The 21,615-nt window shown below is 59.1% G+C and overlaps 1 protein-coding gene across 1 annotated transcript in view; it reads left to right on the top strand.

The window, feature by feature from the left end:
- The first annotated feature begins 5,730 nt into the window (after nucleotides 1-5,730).
- The window catches only part of Adgrb1 (adhesion G protein-coupled receptor B1), a 61,429-nt gene continuing 45,544 nt past the window's right edge, over nucleotides 5,731-21,615 (top strand). The window contains 12 exon segments of the mRNA XM_004638921.1: nucleotides 5,731-6,514; nucleotides 15,147-15,308; nucleotides 16,057-16,167; nucleotides 16,576-16,740; nucleotides 16,835-17,020; nucleotides 17,219-17,383; nucleotides 17,722-17,886; nucleotides 18,028-18,129; nucleotides 19,268-19,374; nucleotides 19,519-19,713; nucleotides 19,970-20,038; nucleotides 20,598-20,706. Of these exon segments, the coding sequence (XP_004638978.1) occupies nucleotides 5,731-6,514; nucleotides 15,147-15,308; nucleotides 16,057-16,167; nucleotides 16,576-16,740; nucleotides 16,835-17,020; nucleotides 17,219-17,383; nucleotides 17,722-17,886; nucleotides 18,028-18,129; nucleotides 19,268-19,374; nucleotides 19,519-19,713; nucleotides 19,970-20,038; nucleotides 20,598-20,706 (2,320 nt within the window).

The following is a 21,615-nucleotide window of genomic DNA, read 5'->3' as shown; positions in this document are numbered from 1 at the left end:
TACACCTGTCTGGGGGCCCCTGGCACCCTACCCTATGGGGATGGCTGCCTGAGAGAGCTGCCTCTGCTGTGGACAGAGTGCAACTGGGCTGCTTGCAGCAGGCCTGGCCACCCGGCGGCCTCGTTGGCTTAGGCTGAGGTGGAGCAGATGGATTGGGAGGCTGTGAGTGTTGCCGCAGCCCTCCGAGCGCCCTCTGAGCTTGGTGCGTTGGAGGGAGACTTGCCCTGGACTCTCAGCACCCCTTGTGGCTTGGAGCCCCACGCACACACAGGTTGTCCTGGACTATGGAGACCCCACCAGAGCCCCACTGGAAGCCTGCGGGGACCTTGAGCAGGGAGGTCCCACTCGCCCGGGCAGTCCTCAGCGCTAAGGGCATTCAACCCTCCCCCAGCACAGCCTCTTCTCAGGACACAGGCGGGCACTGTTTAGAGGCTGGGGACTACAGAGTGCCTTTTGTGGCTGGTGTCTGGGGACGCCATTGGCAGCCGCGGGGGTGGGGAAGGGATGTAGCGGCCTGGACCTGGGGTCGGGTCTGCTGGTGTGAACTAGCCCAGGATGGGGAGGCTGCCAGGCTTGGGGAAGCGAATGGGACATACTGAGGTAGGCAGAGCCTCGGGGAAGGACCGCACAGAGTATCCCATCACCCTCTAGTCACAAAGGGGAAACTGAGACATGGGCCTGACTGAAACCCAGGTGTGATTGGTAAGCAGGTAGTGTTGGTTTGTATGAATGGGCAAGCCCCTAGGACAAGGGTGGAGCTGGGTGTGGCATCCTTGAGGGAATGTCAGGTGAGGGATGTGGCCTTCCAACCAGAGAGGGACACTGAGATGAGCCAGGGCTTCATGTAAGAGCTCAGACCAGGCCTGGCCTGCAGGTGGCACTCTAGGAGCCCTGATCACCCGTGCCCCTTTCTCCTCCCAGGACTCAGCTCTTCCTACCTGTCTGATGTGGCCTCCCTGGTCTTCCACCTCTATTCCTGGAGCCTCCACCCTGTTGGCCATGCTCAGAGACCTGCCACTCCCCAAGACCACCTTGTGGCTTGGATAGAACTCTCCATGGGAAGGGGGCCTATGCCCTCTGTACAGAAGGAATGGGGAACTGGATTCTAGAAGGGCTTCCTGGCAGCAAGGACAGTCTGACCTTGGGGAAGGTACCAGACAACCAGGGGCCTGTGAAGGCTTTGCTGCTAATTGGCCACTGTCCTTGGAAACTGGAGGAGGCCAGGCCTGGATATGGGGGCCCACTTGCTAAAGAGACAGCCTGCGGTTAGGGGTCCAAGGCACTGGTCCTTTTCACTGCCAGGAGGGCCCGTGATGACCTCGTGCCATCGTTAGATGCAGATGCTCAGCCAGAGAAGCCTCCAGGGCCCCACTGGAACCCCAGTGTGGCCTGTGACCTCCTTCACATTGTCACTGTGACCCCAAGCTCTGAGAGCTCAGTGCTGCAGCAGAGGCCTCAGAAGGGTAGGTTCAGGTGTCAGCAGGCTGGGCTAGCTAAGGACAATCCAAGCTGCATCTCCATTTTCAGGCCCCCGGCTGATGCACAGAGCATCTCCTAGCGCTGGCGCTGACGTGCACTGCTAGCGAAAACTGGTGTTCCTGAAAGACAGGACCTGGATGGAGGGTGCAGTGGGGCTCAGTCTGCCTCATCCAACCTTCCCAGCCAAGGGCCTTATGCACTGCTGTGGCCGAGGGGCGGGGACGCTGGCAGGGGAGTGGGACAGAGGGGCTGCTGCATGCATGTAACAGTAGCTGCAGCTGGGGTTTCACCAAACTCCCTGACCAGGACAAATCCTGCTTTCTGTGTCCAGTGATGGTGAGGCTGCACTCAGACTCTCCTCCCGCTCCTTGACCTTGTGTACACCCACACACAGGCACTCCTGCACACTCACGCATGGACAGGTGGAGCCATTCAGGCCCAGGTGCACTCTCCTGTGCACAGGTGTGCCCGTGCACACGTGTCTGACCCTCATCTCCCCCCTCTCTCCACATGCCCACCAGACATACCCTGTGACCCTCTGCCCGACTGATGAGCAACTCCTGCTCTCCATGTCCCCTGAAGTCATAGGGACCACTAGTGAAGCTCAGACAGGTCTCAACTGCCCATCTCCCTCAGGATCCTGCTCAGTGGCCTTCCTTCTAAGACACTGACCCTTAATGCCTAACTCCGCCTTCGCTCCCTCTACCTCAACTATGGGCTCATTCTATAACCATATGACCTGGACTGTAGAGCCTGACTTAAGCCTGGCATGGGGATAAGGGTGTCCAGTGAGAGCCAGGTGCCTGTGTGCCCCCTGCTCTCTGCCTGCTTTGGGATGAGGAAGTTGTGGAGAATCTCAGGAGAGGGGCTGGCAGGTGGAGGTCCTCACTGCTAGGGGTGGGACAGAGGCTGGGTGTGGGCAGGTGGGGACCAGTGCCAGCTGTACCCGTGCCCTGGACCATCTGTTCCACCCTGCCCTCTGACCCAGCCAAAAAGGACAGGCTCCGGCCATTCCATGTTTCCCCAACTCATGGTAACTGGGCTAGCTCTGGGCCATCCTTCACTGGGCCACGTTGGGGCTGTTCAAATCTCCTGTGTCCTGGATGCTGCTAGGGCACTGGAAAGTGGCCAAGCCCTACTGTGTGCCCTCCCTACCCAGACTCCCTAGGGCAATGCAAGATGCCCCCCACAAAACACCTAGGAACTCAAGGGCTCTGGGAACTCGTGTTTGAGAACACTGTGGATGGGGTCAAGTGTCTGGGCCTCGGGGTGCACCTGCCTGAACCTCATCTGCTCCTAACTCTGCCCCCCTCACTGCAACCTCCACCATCCTTAGTAGCCTGGCCTGAACTGTCCCCTCCACATCTCCCATCTGGCTGACTCTGGGGCCTGTCCCTGTGCCTCCTCCCACAGGACGCTCCTGGCCTCTGCCCCCATCCCATGGGGAGCCCCAGCCCTGCTTGGCGGTCATTCTGTGGAGATGACCTTGCTGCCGGCCTTGGCTTCTGCTCCTTCCTCCTTGCCTACCAGGGCCCTCTCATTCCTGATGTGTCCAGGGAGAGGGTGGCTTGCACCAGGAAGGCTGACTGGATCCTGTGGGTGTGGGGATAGTGGCGTAAAGTCACTCTGACTCTGGCTCGGTGGACAGCAGCGTCCACTTGTGTGGTAGAGCTGCTGCCCCGAGGATGTACGTGGCACAGGCAGTACTCTGCATCATGAGATGGGGTTCCCTGTCACTCCCAGAGCCAGGACGGCTCTTTGTGCTCACTCTCCAAGCTGACCTCTGAGGCCTGCAGTCTACCTGGTGCACTAGATACCAGGCCCCTGGCGCCTAGCAGCACAAGTACCATTTCCTGACAGGTGACAGAGGCCTTGAGGAACCCTGCGCCTTCCAGTGCTGTACCTGCTTCAGCCCAGGCTCTCAGAACCAGAGCTCTCTGTGGGAGGCTGAGGGGGCAGCGCTCAGGGCCCTCGCTCGGCCTGGGGAGGTGGTGGGTTTCATGGTCACGTTGCTTGAGGGTCAGGGCCAAAAGGAATGCAGAGGCCTCCTTGGCATGATGAGTGGGGGTTGGGCCAGAGTGAGGCTCCCTGGCCTGTGGGGGTCTCTGGTATGTGGGGCAGTGACAGACCAAGCTGGGCTTCGCCCATATTCCCTAGGGGCAAACCAGAGCTGACCCCAGTTGTTAACCGGGGTGGTGCTGCAGTGTGGGGCTGCTTGCGGGGTCCAGCTTGGGAGTGAGGGGAGGCTGGAGCCCGAGCTCCTCCTGTCACCAGGACCAAAGGAACACACTGCTGCCAATGCTGCTGCCAAGAGAATACTGCTTCGGGGTCCTGGCTGCCACTTCTCCGCTCTGTAGATAGGAAAGTCAGCCAGGGCAGGCGAGCTGTACGGTGCCATGTTCAAAGCCGTCCGCAAGAATGTCTGGGCTTGGGAGTGGCTGAGGGGTTCAGGAGGTAGGGGACATGCCAGTGCTGCCCTGGTATGCTGGGAGGGGCCAGAATGAGACACTGGAGATACAGGTGTGGTTTTCTAAAGGACCACGAGACAGAAGCTGACTTGGCCAGCTGTATCTCCAACTGCTTCCCTCCCCTGCTGGGGTCACTTCTGTATCACAACTCTTCTGCTTTCGCTGGGCCGCTCTTACTCCTCTGTGAGAGCAGGGATGGTCATACCCATTCTGCAGACAAACAACCTGAGGCTCTGTGGGAGGGCTTGCCCACGGACCATCCGGGCATCAAGGCTTCTGGCTCTGCCTAGGGGGAGGATACTGGAAGCAGATGCAGAGCCATGACCAGCCTTGCATCACGGGCCAGGTGGGCCCAGGCAGTTGGGCTGCTCTACCCCTGCAAACAGGTGGCTGGCGAGGGCAGGGTCTGGCGGGGAGGGAGACTGGCAATAACGTCCCTCCCCACTGCTCAGCTGCTGGTGGAGCATGCGGTCTGGCCGGGTGCTTAGGGATGAAGGGGAAACTGAGGTCTGAGGCAGAAACTGGCCAAGGGCCACAGAAAAGTGAATGCAGGGTGGGTAGTGTCTAGCTGGATGAGCTCTGGGCGGCTCTGTGTCCTGCTTACACGTGACTGAGAGCAGCCAGGACCCTCCCTTGGGACTGAAGTGTCCTCCACTGGCTACAGTTTAGGGTCAGCCCAGGGCTCAGGCCTGCTCACTGTGGTCTTGGGAAAGCCATGGACTCACTGCACCTCAGTTTCTTGGCCATGGAATAGGCTCACTGTGCATCCTCGGAGAGGTAGGGCTGGAGCAAGGTGGCGCCATTGCCCTTCGGGCCCTCCCCAGGCCCTGTGCCCGGATCTGAAGGACATGAGGGGCCTGTGGGAGGGCAAGGAGGGGGCAGGAGCCACAGGGTCCAGCTTCAGGGCCAGGCAACGCGTGGTCACAGCTGGCTGCCTCTCCTGAGCCCTTCGCCTCCAGGGCAATCCCTCCTGCCCTAGGGAAGGAGCTCCTCCCACCCCATCTCCTCCCACTCTAGGCCTGAGGACAGGGCAGGGTATCTGCTGGCTCTGAGGGGTGGCCCAAGTGGCCTTTGTCCTCCATTCTGCCATCTGCTTCCCTGACTATGGATTTGCAGATTTTTCCCAGGATAGAGGAGTAACTGAAGGAGGACGGAGGACAGAGTAGAGATCAGCGAGGGCCTAGAAGAGGTGGCCTCTCCCCTCCGGGGACCCAGAAGGCAGTGAGCAGGCCCAGGGCATGGGAACCACATCAGGATGCTGGCCAGGGAACATGACAGAGAGTCCCAGGTGGAATAGTCCCTCCTCCCTGCTCAGGAGGGTGTGGCAAGGGGAGAGGCATTCTCCTGGCTGGACATCTGTCCCTGCGGGTGACCAAATGGGTGGAGGGTGACAAACAGGTGGACAGAGCAGGGGCTTTGGAGGGTGCCAGGGCCACTTCTGCTGCTCAACGCCCCCCAGCCCTGGCCACTGCCTTCCTCCAGCACCCGGCGGCACGGAGCTGGTGACCCCAGGGCCTCATGCCATGCTCTTTGCCTTTTCTTCTTTTTTCCAGCTGCCGCTGGTGGCCAAAGGCAGGTGCCAGTGCCCTGGACGTTAGGAGTCACCGCTGTCCTCTCTGTTGCCTGAAGTCCTGCCCTGTCCCAAGCCCTCGTCTGCTCCCTGCTCCCTGCCCCCTGCCCCTGCCCCTGGCTCAACCCGCCTGCCGCCAGATCCTGGCATGTCAAGGCCTGGCCTGCTCCTGCCTGCCCAGCCCGCGGAACCCCGGCGGCCCCGCGAGCTAGGATGAGGGGCCAGGCCGCCGCCCCGGGCACCTTCTGGATCCTCACACCACTCCTGCTCCTGCTGCTGCTCCTGGGGCGCTGGGCACGTGTTGCTGTTGGGGCAGACACAGGGCCTGGGGCCGAGACGTGTGCCACGCTGGTGCAGGGCAAGTTCTTTGGCTACTTCTCGGCAACCGCCGTGTTCCCAGCCAACGCCTCGCGCTGCTCCTGGACTCTGCGCAACCCAGACCCGCGGCGCTACACACTCTATATGAAGGTGGCAAAGGCACCCATACCCTGCAGCCGCCCTGGCCGCGTCCGTACCTACCAGTTCGACTCCTTTCTTGAGTCTACACGCACCTACCTGGGCGTGGAGAGCTTCGACGAGGTGCTACGGCTCTGTGACCCCTCTGCGCCCCTCGCCTTCCTGCAGGCCAGCAAGCAGTTCCTGCAGATGCAGCGACAGCAGCCACCCCAGGATGGAGACCTGGGTCTCCCAGGGGAGACCCCAGGCCCCAGCGATGACTTCTCTGTGGAGTACCTGGTCGTGGGCAACCGAAATCCCAGCCGAGCTGCCTGCCAGATGCTGTGCCGCTGGCTGGACGCCTGTCTGGCGGGCAGCCGCAGCTCACACCCCTGTGGCATCATGCAGACCCCCTGCGCCTGCTTGGGTGGTGAGGCCGGAGACCCTGCCTCCAGTCCATTAGTCCCCCGTGGTGACGTCTGCTTGAGAGACGGTGTAGCTGGCAGCCCTGAGAACTGCCTCACCAGCCTGACCCAGGACCGGGGCGAGCATGGCTCAGCAGGTAAGTGATGGCTAAGAGCAAGTTCATGCCCAGCAAGCTCAAGGGCCTGAGTTCAATCCCTGGTTCAAAAAAAAAAAAAAGCAAGTTCAGAGGTGGCCTCCAGGCAGATGTGGAAGGCCCAGGAGGGTCTCCAGCACTGGGTCTGACCAGTAGCCTCATCCATCTGGGAGGCCCTTATGCACTGCCAAAAGTCACTACTGACACACTGAGGGCTGGCCCATGTGGGCCCCAGTGCATAGGAACTTGCTCTGAGAGAATGAAGGGACGTAGGTGTGAGGGTTTAAATCCCCAGCTGAGAAAGGACAGAGAGGACATTTCTGTAGGCCTAAGGTGGCTGTGGCTAGTGGCTATAATCTGCAGGAACATCTTGGGGTGGATGCTTGGGCTTTTGGGGCTGCATGAGCAGCGTGGACAGGTGGGCATTTTGTGATCCACAAGGAGTGATTTGCAGGGAGAGTAGCTCATCCCATGGCTAGTTCCTGCATGCATAGAGGATGCCTTCTAGGCCCTGGAGAGCACCACACACAGACCCCTTTCCCCAGCAGAGAAGAAAGCAGTGACAAGGGTATTGGAAGACTCACCTCAGGCAGGGCCCTTGAAGGGGCCACTGTTTCTCTCAAGGTCAGGGAGGGATGTGGACTGTGGCCTTGTCTGGCATTCTGGGTGGTGTAAGAGACGTAGATTCACGTGGGCCCAGGCCTGAGGTTGCCAGGCGCTTGGTGCTTCGCAGAGTGGAGGGCGTACAGGCCAGTGGAGCACGGGGGTCTCCCTGGTGAGAGAGGGCTACACAGGTGGTGCTGAGTGGCCCGGAGCCACAGGTAGGCGCAGTGACAGAAACTTGCCGGTTAGGCCTGTACACAGGGACAGCAGTAACTGCAGAAGAGAAACAGGGAATCCCAGGTGTAGCGAGAGGCCCGGGGAACTGGCTGAGTAAGAGTGTGGCTCAGATCTGAGAGACAAGCAGGGGTGATGCACATGTTTGCAGCTGGGTGTGGTGTTGTTGGGAAGGCAGGTGGGGGCAGCCCTTCCCCCTCAAGGCCATAAGGGGCCCTCTCACAACATGGCTTCACATGGTCACAAAGGAAGCCAGAGTCCTGGGACCCAGTTCTGTTCACAGCCGCAGCTCAACTGATGGATCCATGAATTTGACCAGGCAGGAGGCAGGGATGGTTGGGGATGGAGGGATGAGGCTGAGCCAGCAACTCCCCAGGGAGCATAGAGGTGATGTCCCAGGGCTGCTACATAGGAAACCAAGCGGGAATCCTGGGCAGGATGGATGGGGTCAGGTGCCATCAGGGGCAGGGAAGGAGCTGAGGACTGGCCAGACAGGCTGGAGGTCATTGCGACTTTGGCCAGGGCAGCATCTGTGGTGTGGCAAGGAGGAGAGTGGGTCCGGGGGCCCTCAGAGGATGGAGCAGTGCATGGCATTCTCTTTGGGGAGTAGTGACGTGAGGCAGTGGCTGGTTTGGGCATGGAAGGGCGCAGGAGGGCAGAGCCTTTAGTCACAGGTGGCTGTAGCTATGTGTCCTCTCGGGCACCCTGATCATTTAGCTGCTCTGACTCCTGGCTCCTTCATCTGCCAACCTTGGACTTCTCTGCAGGGTGCCCTTGATCTGGTGTGGTGGATCTCACCCACCCAAGGCCACACCCATGGGCATGCATCTCAGGCAGTGGCTGTGCCCAGGAATTGCCAGGCTCTGTTAGAGCACATGGAGGCCTCACGCTTTCTTGAGGTGCTCCTCTGTGTGGACCCCACAGTAAGAGCTCTGGGTGTAATGGTCTGGCCTCCACGTGCAGTTTGTGCCTGCTCTTGAGAAAAAGAGGATCTTGGGAAGGATTAGAATGGAAGAGTGGAGCGCCTGGGTTGCTCCAGGCTTCCAGCCTAGCATGGGCATGGGGGACATGTTGATGGCCTGGAGGGCAGAAAGAGAAAGGCCTTGGTTGGACCTGATGGCCTTCGGGGAACAAGGGGCAGGAGGAGGCAAGATTGCTCCTGGGATGTTGAATTGTGCAGTTACCTGAGGTAGGCAAGTGGGGCGGGAGGCACAGTGCAGAGGAGGGTCCTCAGGTCAGAGTGGTTCTTGGCAGGAGGTGCCTTGTGCGCTGAGCTGTGGCCCTGGGAGCACTAGAAAAGGCCAGGCTGAGGCAGTGGCATTTGAACCTTGTCTCTGGAGACCCAGGGCCAGAATTCAAGTCTCATCAGACCTGAACTCCAATGTATTCCTGGGCTAATCCCCTCAGCTTTCCCATCCGCTTGGGCTCATCTTTTAAACCAGGAAGAGTAAAAATATCCTGCTTCCTAGATTGCCGTAAGGAATAAGAGCGGGGTGGAGTGTCTCTAAGCACAAGCAGTGTTGCTGAGGAAGGAGCAGCGTCCGTCTGTGCTGGAGATCAGGCACGAGATCGGCTGGCCTGGGGGCGGGGCTGCGGGCAGCGGGGACCCTGGGAAATCAGCGCATACCGATTTGGAGAAAGAACGCGGGGAAGTAGTGCTCAAAGGCAGGCAGGCCAGTGTGGGCATGTGCACATACACCCATGTGGACATGTTATGGCGCCTTGAGTGTGCAGTGCATTGTGTTTGTATGCATGTGTACGCTACACAGTATGTATGCGTTTTTATGCATGTACTTGCGGTGTGTCTGTGTATGTGTGCTGTGTGCGCTATGCACATGTGCGGTGCTTTGTGTATATGTGTAGATTGTGTGAGTCCATGCTTGTGTGTGTACACTTGGGTGTATGTGCTTGTAGAGTAGATTGTGTTTGTGTGGGTGTGTACACAGCACAAATTGTGCGTACAGATGCTCTATATGTGGGTATGTGTGTGTGTGTGCATGCATGTGCACATGTGTGGGTGTAAATAAGTGTGTGCCATGCACAGTTCATGTGCTTGTTCATTCATGGTTGTGTGAGAGCAGGAGCGTGTCTGTGTGCACGTGGCGAAGACGAGCTCTGTGCAGCTGGTGGCTGAAGAGCTGTTGTGCAGTGGCAGGCGGTCTTGTGGAAGCGAGTCTGGGATGCACATGGACCGTGGCAGCTGGCTATGTGAAGCAGGAGCATGTCTTCATAGATGAGGTAGAACTCAGCATGGGGGCATTGGTACCCAGCCCCTGCACCTAGGAGGTCGCAGTTCTTACTGGCTGTGTGTGTGTGTGTGTGTGTGTGTGTGTGTGTGCGCGCACGTGCACGCGTGCAAGAAGGACCAAAGAAGTCAGGTTGCTGTATGGACAACATGCTGTGGGCCAAGATAGATAGCCAACCCCTGCTGAACCCACTCAACAGGACCTGGTGGCTGTGTGTGTGTGTGGCTGAAAGGTGGCTGAAAGGAGCAGGTCTTGCGTGTGGCTGGGCAAGCCTGGGGCCCTTTCTTAGGTCTGCCCCACCAGGCCAGCCACATACCACATGGCACGTCACAGGCCAGGTTCCATAATATTCCTCAGGACAGAGCAATTGTCCCTCTGCTCCTTCCCTCTGCGGCTGCCAGGCCCTGGTGCTACCATCTCTGTCTCTGTCACTGTCTCCCATTCCTCTGTTTCTATGTTTCTCGTCTCCCTGCGCATCTGTCTGTCTCTGTCTCTGTCTCTGTCTCTGTCTCTGTCTCTGTCTCTTCCTCTGCATCTGTCCATCTCCTCTCTCTCTCTCTCTCTCTCTCTCTCTCTCTCTTGCTCTCTCTCTCTCTCTCTCTCTCTCTCTCTCTCTCTCTCTCTCTCTCTCCTGTCTCCCCATGTCTTCATCACTCCATCTCCAAACCACCGCATCTTTCTGCCGCTGGTGAGATGGGCCATTTCTCTCAGGGGTGGTTTTAAATATTCATGTTTTAATTAAAGAATTTTATTGCAGAGGCGACATGTAAGATAATGAAAAAGCAACATCCTGGGAATGAGAGAGTGTGTGTCCCTGAGTGTGTGTCCCCTGTGTGGGACCTTACATCTCCCTGTGGGGGGCGACTCTGGGCTTCAGCCTGCAGGAGGGACTATGCCTGGCCTGCAGAAATGGGGCTGTGTCCCCTTGGTCTTGCTTCCACTGTTGGGCCAGCCTGACTGTTGACACACTTTCCCGAAGCCCTCTTGAGGCTCAGTTCATTCCCCCTGGAGCCCACGAAGCCCTGAGAGGAAGTATGTGAGGCCAGGGTGCACTTAGTGGGGGAGGGCTGGGGTCCATATTAGGCTGGGAGTGAGTAGGAAAGCGTGCCAAGCCCTGCTGTCAGGGCTGCTCGGTGTCATCCTGCCCGGGCAGCTCATTCTTCCTGCACAAGAGCCAATTTGGAAAACCCAAGAAAAAAGGCTTCTGTACCCATCAAGGATAGTACTTGGTGCACGTGAAAGAACGTTGTGGAGCCCAAGTACGTGGATGCCATCATCCATGGGAAACTCTCATGTGCGTGCCCTTCCCACATCACCCACCTCAGCTTGGAGGCCAGACCTCAACCCTCCCTGCTCCATGGCTGTGAGATCGGTTGCTCTGCAGTCTGAGCTGGATTCCAGTTCTCACGAAGATGTGGAGAGGGAATGTCAGGTAGGGGGCTGGCAGCCACCAGGCAGCTGAGACCACAAGGGGCAGTGAGGCATCTGGGGCTCCAGGATGGCCTGCACTCTGGGGCTTGTGGCCAGAGCACTGTCCTCAGGGCAGGGAGTACCTGCCAGACACAGAGACATGGCTGTTATGGACCGAGAGGCATGGCAGCTCATGCTTGGGCTAGTGACCCTGTTTCCCTTCTGTGATCTGGACAAGGAAGTTGGTAGGGACTGTTTAAAGGATGAAGGAGATCTTGTCTGCAGCAGGCTGGAGGAGGTCAGGGTTTGCACGGGGGCTGCCAGCCCCAGGGGGAGTGAGCTAAGGTCAGACCACTGGGCGTGGGGCTGAGTGGGGAAAGGGGCTGCCCCTTTCCTCCTTGGTGCTATTCCTCTGCTCCAGATCCAGGCCACAAGTCTTGGGTCCGGAGTCCAGGTTTAGAGTCTAGAGGCCCCCAAACAGCCCCAACATGGTGGCAGGTAGGAGAGATGGGCCCTGCTGGGAGTCTGGGTAGGGGTCCGTGTCACAGGACCATGCAGTCAGTGTCGGGTATGCGGGTGATACCCAGTGGGCGCTGCCAAGCAGCCCAGAGGTGGCCCAACCTGCTGGACTTGGGAGCCCTCTGCTGGAGGAGTTTGGGAGTGCAGTTCCCCTCCACCAGGGGACCTCTGAAACTGGAAGGTTGGCCAGAATAGGGGGTGCCCTTGCTGCCTCAGCCTTGCCCGCTAGGGATGCAGGGCTTGGGGAAGCCACCATCTTCAGGCCAGGGCACCGTGGTGGGAAGGATGCTGAGCGGTCTCCCTGCTCACCCTCGCTCCTGGGTGGCCAGCCTGCCGGGCGGCTGATAATTGGCTCTATTCATCCCCATAATGAGATGGAAATGAGGCCCCCAGACAGAGGGGGCATTGAGTGGGGGAAGAATGGCAGCTTCTTTCCGGGCCTGGAGGGGCAGCCCACCCCCAGCCCTGTGGCTCCTCCGCTGCCCCCTGGCGGCCCAGCCAGCCCTGAAGCACCACTGTGCCCTCCACTGTGCCCCTGGGCATCCTCTGAGTAGCCCCCTCTGGCGAACAGAGGTGCACTCGCCAGACATTTACCGGGTATGCATGTGAGGACACACATTAAAGTTGAAAATGATAACGATAATAAAAATGGCTGCTACCGTTTTCCGAGCCTTCATTAGTGGAGGGAGTGTGGCCGAGGTTGGGGATCCTGTTGTGACTGGACTCAGAGCTCAGAATGTGATGGAGTTCGGGGATCCTAAGCCTAGGATCAGAGGCCAGTCTGTGATGTGATTCAAGGTTCGGCATGTGACTAGAGGCAAGAAGCTGCATGAGCAGAGGCTCAGCTCAACTTACAACCAGCATCGGGGCTCAATGTCTGACCAGAACCAAGATTCAGCCTATGATCTGGATCACGGCTTGGTGTAACAAGAGTCAGGGCTTGAGGGGGTTCTCTGTCCTCTGAGCTACTGTCCCCTCTCCCCATTCTCTCCTGAGCCAGTGTCCCCTATTTCTGCCTTCTTCTCCCCTCCCCCCTCCCACATCCTCACCACCTGGGTCACCAAGGTAACCAGCCCTGAAATAGTGGGTGTTTTGGCAGCTGAGGCCTAACCTGGGTCTATCCTGAAAGACTGCGCTCTGCAGCAGTTGCCATGGGAACAGAGTGGCATCCTCCGATTAGCGGGGCTTGGACACCCTCTCTTTCCCACCCACTGCCATTTCCTCATCACTCAGGCTTCCCTGTGAGGGCTGGACGGGGATGGGGACCAGCAGGATATGCCACCCTGACCCTGATGCTAAGCCTGCCTCCCTGCGCTCCTTTCCTTTGTCTGGAGCCCCTAGGTTGGGATGGTCATGGCAGAAGAGACCGCTGAGGCTTGGAGGCTCTGGATCTTGGTTAGTCCTGGCAGGTGGCCTAGGCCAGGGTAGTTAGGGGTATGTGGAACCTGACCTAGTTCGATATTTGGGAGCTGACCTGGTTTGATTGTGACTCTTCTCATCCTGAGCCAAGGCATGTGACAGGCAGCCTCTGAGCGGGTCACCTGGGCCTGCTCTGTGGGCAGCTGCTGTCCTGTCCTGCTGGTTGTACACGTGCAGGCCATGCTAGGGACTGTCACTCTTGGCCCCTAGCTCTATCCTGGGGGAGCCATGCCAGCCTGCTCCTCTCTCTAGTGCCCTCACTCCCCTCCGAGGCCCTTCCACCATGTTCCCAGCGGAAGATGACACACAGCCCCCACATTTACAGCTCCTTCTCAGAATCTGAGATTCTGATCTCACCCTTGGCGCTTCCCCAGGGCTAGCTCTGCAGCCCTTCGGGTATCATCACTGTGGTCCCTGGCTTTGCAGATCGTCCTCCGTTCCTTCCACTGCAAGTAGGTGAAGGTATTGACTTACAGAGGTGGCTGAAACTCAGAGCCCTGCTACTGAGGTCTCAAGCACAGAGCAGAGCCCACAGTGCCACTGGAGAGCTAGCGTGGGAAGAGAGGCAGCCTTCCCTGGAGAGGTGGACCTGGGGTCCAGCAGTTGGGCTGTTTCTGCTCCTCCTCCTCCTCCCAGCTGAGGGATGCAGTATCTCTTTGCCTCGGTAGCCTGTTTTCGTGTCTGGTTACTGTGGACAGAGAGGTCTCCCTTGTGCAGGGAAGGACATGCACCAGACACAGTGGCTCGGAACCACTGCCTGCCGCTCTGTTCCCTGGCTGTGTTCTGAGCATGCACCGGGTATGGTCTCAGCGCACAGGAGGCCTGGCCTCTGTGGGCCCTTGCCCCAGCGCGCTCTCTCTCTCTCTAGCCCATGGGGCTGTGGCTCCATGAGAGAGAACAAAAAGCAGTTTCTGAAATAGGCATGGAGATGTAGAAGATGCCCCTTTCCACCCTGTCTGTCCCAGCCGGGAGAATGAGCTCCTATTTGTGAGAGCAATTCCCTCCCTTGAATCCAGCCGCTTGCCCTTCGCGCCCCCTGCTGGCCCACTTGAGCAGTAGCGCAAGGAAGTGGCGGAGCCCTGCACAGACCAGTCAGGGTGCGATCAATAAATCCAAAGGGCCATCCTTTCCAAGCTCCTCTTGGGTATTTCTCCTCCTGCTGATCAGTCCTTGGAATTCTGTTGTTATTTTGAGAAGATTATGGGTGTGAGGCCTGGGGAGGCAACCCTAGAACCGTCCATGATGTGGACTGCCTCCCTCCCCAGCTGCCCCAGTGTCACAAACCATGGTCTTCACCCCTAAAATCCACATGTAAGACTCAGCACTGGAGGCCTCCGGCTGTCAAGAGTGGCTTGCCCGTGGCCAGCTGGTTCTCGGTCGCTGGAGGGACTCACCTGGTCTCCGGTCCTTGAGCTCCCCAGTAGTGTGCAGTTGTGGCTCCGCCGAATGGGAATCCCAGTGGTGGGGGCAGGGCTATCCTGTCTCCTTATCACCTCCGGACCCGGGCAAGGTCAGGGCACCCTCCCCAGGGATGCCCACATTTAGGCTTGAGCCCAGTCTGGAATAAACCACCTGGGGAGGGCTACCCACCCGCACCATGCCCCTGCTTCTCTGGGAGCATGTGGCTGGAATTCCTAAGGGACAGATAGACAGTGAGGTCAAAGGCTAGACGGGGCAAGGGACTGGAGGCCATCTGGAAGAGCAGCCCCATACTGACTCATGGACGGGCGCAGCCCCCATGGCTGTGCCCCAACCATGAGTTCTCTACACTCTTGCATTCCTAGAGGCCACCAGGGGCTCAGACCCTCAGGGGCAGAAGGTCTGGATTGCAAGGACAACACTGGGCCCTGCAAGGCCAAGATGGGGGAAGATGAGAAATGCTGAGAGAGATGCTGAGAAAGAGGACCAGCAGGGGCTGGTAGCCTCTGTCCCAGACTCCCTGCTATGGAGATGAGGACACAGGCTGGAAGGGGCAGGGCCTGAGGCCTGAGGAGGGGGTTGGGGTGCAGGAACTGAAACCTTGGCTACAAAGCTGCTCTGCCCTTAATTGGTCAAAGGGATCTTGGGTGCCAGATTTGCCCACCTCACCCTGGGGCCTCCCACCTCAGGCTGTACCCTCCAGAGGATGACTGGGAGCTGGGTAACGCTGGATGGCCCAAGACCAGCCCCGCCCCCACCTAACCCCGCCCTCCGGTGTCCCTCAGGAGGCTGGAAGCTGTGGTCCCTGTGGGGCGAGTGCACGCGAGACTGCGGAGGAGGCCTACAGACAAGGACACGCACTTGCCTGCCCGCTCCCGGCCTCGAGGGCGGTGGCTGCGAGGGGGTGCTGGAGGAGGGGCGCCTGTGCAACCGCAAGGCCTGTGGCCGTGAGTGCGCAAGGGTGGGGCTGGCGTTTCCCTGATGGGGGCGGGGTGCTCCAGAGTGCAGGCATGATGTGGGAGAAGGGTGGGTCTGGAGGAAGGACTAGGATGGGAAGTGGGATCAGGGGTGGACCTTAGCCAAGAGTGGGACCAAGCCTGACCCTTCCGGGCCAAGCAGAGTGCAAGTGAGGGCCTCGGTGGGGGTGTGGTACTTGAAGCCAGGTGGGACAGATGAAGCTTCCTTCTCAGCTGTGAGTTGGTTTTTGGGGGTGCATGCAGCGGCCTGTGGGGGCCATGGGGCATGTGCCCTCTTCCCTCACCTAGGAAGTCCTGGCCAGGCCAAGCCAGCCAGAGCAGACCTCCAGAATGTATTTCTCTAATAAGGCTCCTTAATGACCTCATGCATTTTTTAGATGCCTCCATAAAGTTAAATCAAGTTCTAATGAGTCTGTCATTCTCTGGGTTGCTTTTTCCTTGATCAACTCTCCTGGGGAGACAGCTCATCTCAGGAGCCCAGGGAGGACCCTGGGGCACCCAGCAGGGGCAGGGGCAGAGCAGCTGTCCAGCAGGTAACCACTGCTCTGCCAGCCCTAGAAGCTGAGAAGGAGGAGCTGCCAGGCAGGAAAGACAGGACCCACAAGAAGGGGCTCATGGTGACCAGGCCTGGTGCTCTGGGCCTGGTTCCCCAGCTGTCCAGTGGTGGCCAAGGACAGAGGAGGCCCCTGCAGGATGCTGACCTGAGCCCATCCTGCAGCCGCTGGGCGCACCAGCTCCCGGAGCCAGTCCCTGCGGTCCACAGATGCCCGGCGGCGTGAGGAGCTGGGAGATGACCTGCAACAGTTTGGGTTTCCATCCCCCCAGACTGGTGAGCTGGTGGTGTGGGCAGAACCGGCGTGCACACAGGCTCAAATGCTGAGCAGGCGAGGGCTGATTTCCTGGGCTAGGTCTGTGGGTAAATACTCCTAAATTAGTAATTGCTGCTAATTATAAGTAATAGCTTTAATGACTTGCCATAATGAGACTAAGCTCTTAGGTACAGTACCTGGCTCAAGCCTCCAGGCTGACTGGCTTTAGGGGCACTGAAGTGGGTGGTGCAGTTGGGGCCAGACCTGTCCAGCGGAGTAGCACAGAGACCTCAAGACCAGCTCGAGCCCCAGCCCGTCCTGCTGCCCCACAGGGCGGCCCCCTCCCAGATCCTCCTCCAGGTTCAGGTGCAGCCCTGTAGGCGTTAGACACGGCAGGGTCGTGATTTTGCAGGTCTCCGTGCCCACAGGTGACCCGGCGGCTGAGGAGTGGTCGCCATGGAGTGTGTGCTCCAGCACCTGCGGCGAGGGCTGGCAAACTCGCACGCGCTTCTGCGTGTCATCCTCGTACAGCACGCAGTGCAGCGGCCCGCTTCGGGAACAGAGGCTGTGCAACAACTCCGCGGTGTGCCCAGGTGGGCGGGGTCCGCGGAGAGGGGGTGGAGTCAGGCCTGGGGCGGGGCCTCAGCCCGGGCGGAGAGCTGCAACGCCTCTGCCTTCCGCTCTTAGTGCACGGTGCGTGGGACGAGTGGTCGCCTTGGAGTCTCTGCTCCAGCACCTGCGGCCGCGGCTTCCGGGACCGCACACGCACCTGCCGGCCCCCGCAGTTCGGAGGCAACCCCTGCGAAGGTCCGGAGAAACAAACCAAGTTCTGCAACATTGCCCTGTGCCCTGGTAGGTGAGAGGGAGCGGCTGGTGCAAGCGGCCCAGCTCTGCTGAGGTTGGATCCTCAGGCTGTGTGCAGTTGGGAGGTTGAGAAATGACTGACATTCTCACGCACGTCCCAAGTGGGGTGTGGGGTGTGGGGAGGTGGCCTCTGGGTGTTCAGACGGGTTGTGAGTGCTGGGTGTTCACACTGGCTTCTCGTCCCCTTCCTCCTTCCGGGCCGGGCAGTGGACGGAAACTGGAACGAGTGGTCGAGCTGGAGCGCCTGCTCTGCCAGCTGCGCCCAGGGCCGGCAACAGCGCACGAGGGAGTGCAACGGGCCTTCCTACGGAGGTGCTGAGTGCCAGGGCCACTGGGTGGAGACGCGAGACTGTTTTCTGCAGCAGTGCCCAGGTCAGGGAGGCCCCTCCTGGGGGGTGGCCCTGCGTGTGACCTGGGGTCCCGGTGTGGGCCAAGTGGAGTCGGGGTGCATGGCGCCTGTGGAGGGCAGGGGATGGCTCCATGTAAGGGCTTTTTGTATTTTGTCGGGTTTCTCTGTGGTCTCAATTTTCTTTCTCCTGGTGGCTCACACCCCTATATCCCTGGGTCCCTTGGGTCCCTTGGTCTATATCTTTATGTCCTCCGGGTCCTCCTGGGTCTCTATCCCCAAAGCGTAGTGTTTCTGTACCTCTGCTGCTCCCAGAGCCCACCCTTCCCCATCACCTGTTGCTCTGTCTGACTGCCCTCTGCAGTGGATGGCAAATGGCAGGCCTGGGCCTCGTGGGGCAGCTGCAGCGTCACGTGTGGGGGTGGCAACCAGCGCCGAGAGCGTGTCTGCTCAGGGCCCTTCTTCGGGGGAGCAGCCTGCCAGGGCCCACAGGATGAGTACCGACAGTGCGGCACCCATCGGTGTCCTGGTGAGGCCCTTCTTGTGCTGTGGCTGGTCCTGGGAAGAACCCAGGGGCAGCTGGAGACTGGCTGAGTGGGGACAGTGGACATCCTGCTGCCAGCTCCCAGCCTGTCCCCAAATGCCTGCCCTTGTTTCTGGCCCCTGGTAGAGCCCTATGAGATCTGTAAGGAGGACAGCTTTGGAGTCGTGGTGTGGAAAGAGACACCAGCTGGAGAGGTGGCTGCCGTCCGGTGTCCCCGCAATGCCACAGGTGAGCATCAGACAGCAGAGAGTGTGCAGGGTTCCTGTCCTGTCCCCTGCTGCAGGCGCACTCTGAGACCCGGGCTTCAGACATCCTCATTGTTAACATTAGGGAAACTGAGGCAGGCACAGTGAAGTAAACACACACTGGGCCTGCAGGGCTGGCGGGAGGGAAGTCCCCATGAATGACAGTGGCTGTAATGAACACACCAGCCCCAGGACATGGCAGGGGAGTTGGTAGAGGGGTGGAAGAGCAAAGCAGGCAGTGGGAAAGGAGGCTGTCTATACCCCAGTATTGGTCTCCGTTGCTCCTACTGGAAGAACGGAAGATGACTTCTGTGCCTGAGAGGGGACAGGCAGGAAGGCTCAGAGCCAGGCTTTGCCCTTTGCTGTGTGACATTCTGGAAATGGCTTGTCCTCTCTGGGCCTCACTTTTCCCATCTGTGAAATGAGGGCTTTGGGAGATCCTCCCCATGGGCTGCCGTTGAGATTGGCTGGGGTGGCCATGATGGGCAAGGATGGCAGGGGGTGCTAGGTTCTCCCAGCTGGGCTTGGTGCTCACACCTTGCTTTTCATCGTGTGTTACTGCTGGCATATGGCAAAGCCACAGAAGCAGAATGAAGGGAGTAAATGTCGCACTGGTATGCCACACACAGGCACCCCAGTGTTCCCCTTTGTGTCCCCATCTCAACCAGTGGCTTATGGATTCTGCATCATTCTGCCCTATGCTCCTTTTAGTCCACGTGGCTATCACCTGCATAGGTACTTAGTTGTCTTTGCTCCTCTGGAGTGCTCAGGGAATGCTTTCTATTAATGTGGCCCTTAATTCAGGCTTTTGATATCCATGTCCCCAGTTGGTGACTCCCTGAAGCCCTCTGGGCACAGCAGGGCACCGGGCTGGCTGTCCCCAGGGCCCTGGCTGAGTCCTAGTTCCCCCACATGGCCATGCATTCCAACCGGGCAGTAGGATCACCAGAGACCTGGGGCCTGGGCCCAGCGGCTGGAGCAGACGCTCAGCATGCCTCCGGAGCATGCAGCCTCTGGGGGCGAGGCTCGGGGGCCCAGGCAGAGTGGCTCCTGTGGGAGCTGTGTGGAGACTCCTGTGCCTGGCAGTGAGCATCCACCTGAGGCGTGGGAGGTCTCCCCAGGCCTCATCCTGCGGCGCTGTGAGCTCAACGAGGAGGGCATCGCCTACTGGGAGCCCCCCACCTACATCCGCTGCGTCTCCATTGACTACCGAAACATCCAGATGATGGTGAGGGTGGCCCCTCCCCATGCCACACCCACTCCCTATGGACTTGAGGGGTGCCACAGGGGGTCCTCCAGGTGGGGGAGGTCCCTAGCTCCTGCTTGGAAGGCCCTGCAGTGTGATGCATCCAGCTCTCTCCATCTTCCCCAGACCCGGGAGCACCTGGCCAAAGCTCAGCGTGGACTTCCAGGGGAGGGAGTCTCAGAGGTCATCCAGACCTTGGTGGAGATCTCTCAAGATGGGACCAGCTACAGTGGGGACCTGCTCTCCACCATTGATGTCCTGAGGAACATGACTGAGATCTTCCGGAGGGCCTACTACAGCCCCACCCCAGGGGACGTGCAGGTGGGCGCCCTGAAGGGGACATGCGGAGAGTGGTACCTTGGACGGTGGTTGGTAGCTATCATGGATTGAAGCCAGAGACCCAAACCCAGCGTGGGCCATGGCTCGACTGTGAGCCTCAGGCTGGGCCCTGATTGCGAACACTCGCTGACTACCCGTCTCTGGTTATACATGCGCCTCGATCCTCGTCAGAGGCTGAGCAGGACCCTAAACATGCACTACGATCGTGTTCTCCTTCACCGGGTCTTCTTATTTGCAGAACTTTGTCCAGATCATCAGCAACCTGCTGGCCGAGGAGAACCGGGAGAAGTGGGAAGAGGCCCAGCTGGTACGCACAAGAGACTGGGGCCCTTGTAATTGCCAGCTTCAGGATGAGCACAGACATCCCTGGTGCCCTTCTGAGTCTCAGACCAACTTGGGGAGGGGACCTTGGTGGCCATGCTGGGTGGCTGTATGCCTGAATCCTACCATAGTCCCTTGCCAGAAGGATGACCTTGAGAAAGCGACTTAACCTTAGGAACCTCCAGTTTTCCTCTGTGGAAGGACAGTATCTTGTCCTTAGGGCTTAGTGAGGGGCATGGGAATCTCTGTAGACAGTGCTTGTCCAGAGGCCTGGGACGTGGTGGGTCGCCGTCCCTTTCTTCTAGGCTGACTCTGAGCCTGAGGTACCCGGGCAGTATCTGACATGCAGCCCTGACGCTTACTGATCCCCACCCCCAAGAACACTAATGGGGCCCAGCTGTAGCCCCAGACCTTGTGACCTACCTGTGCTGGAGGTGGCCCTCAGAGGTCACCAGCCCTGCTTCCGTGCTGTGCAGAAGGCAGGGTTCCCTCCTACCTGAGCACAGGTACCACCTCCAGCTCTAGGCTTCTTCCTGTCTCCCTAGATGGGCCCCAATGCCAAGGAGCTCTTCCGGCTGGTGGAGGATTTTGTGGATGTCATTGGATTCCGCATGAAGGACCTGAGGGATGCGTACCAGGTGACAGACAACCTAGGTAAGCTCTTGGTAAGACTTCCTCTCCCTACTGTCCTCTGTGCCTGCCCTATAGCCCTTGGCAAGGTTCTTGCCTCAGTTTCCCTAACTATACAAGGGGAAGTATCTGGCACTCCTCTGCAGGCCCTCTTAGACTAGTGTCTAAGGTCAGCTTTAGGTTTCTGTTCTCTCCATGCAGGTAGCTCCAGGAAAGGAAAAGACCTGGACAGGGCCTGGAGACCTTGTGTTGGGGTGCCTCTGTGACCAGCCCTGGTCCACCTCTCTGCCTGCACCCCTGGGGCCCAGTGTTCCTTGTCCCTGTGCAGCCAGCTACTTTTGCTCCCCCAGTGCTGGAAGCCCCTCATCAGGGGCCCTGATCTCCCCCAGGGAGATCATTTGTGAAATGAAACAGTAACTGTGTTGCCTTATGGGGCAGTGGAAAGTAACAGATGCAACCAACTGGGACTGGGACCGGGAGGTGGATGGTGGCTGTGCTTACGGTGTCCCCTGCAGGCCTGTTTCGTGTTCATTGCCACAGTTCCCTCAAATTCCTCTCATAGGCCACTTTTCCCTCATGGAGGAACGTGAGAGTAGGTGCTGAACCCAGCTGTGACCCAGACGCCACCAGGGAGGGCAACTTCCCCTTCCCAGTGAGGAGAATTGGTTTTCAGGGCATTGCCTGAGCCTGGCCAGATTCCACTAGCACAGGTGCTGCTGGGCCTGTCCCAGCACCCCCCTTAATGTTCCTTCATGTAGTAGCAGAAAGAGGTCTCCCGGGCTGGGCAAATGTTCCCACGCTCTCTAAGCTGGGCCCTGTGTTGGCCCTGCTTTCCGCCCTAGGAGCTGCGGGTCCCAAGGCTCCGTCAGCTGCAGCAGCCCTGAGGCCAGTGGGCCCAGCCTTCACTTCACAGGAGCAGCCAAGGAGGGTGCT

Source organism: Octodon degus, unplaced genomic scaffold (assembly GCF_000260255.1).
Source record: "Octodon degus isolate 3935 unplaced genomic scaffold, OctDeg1.0 scaffold00104, whole genome shotgun sequence".
Taxonomy (NCBI): domain Eukaryota; kingdom Metazoa; phylum Chordata; class Mammalia; order Rodentia; family Octodontidae; genus Octodon; species Octodon degus.
This window is presented reverse-complemented; position numbering and strand designations above follow the sequence as displayed.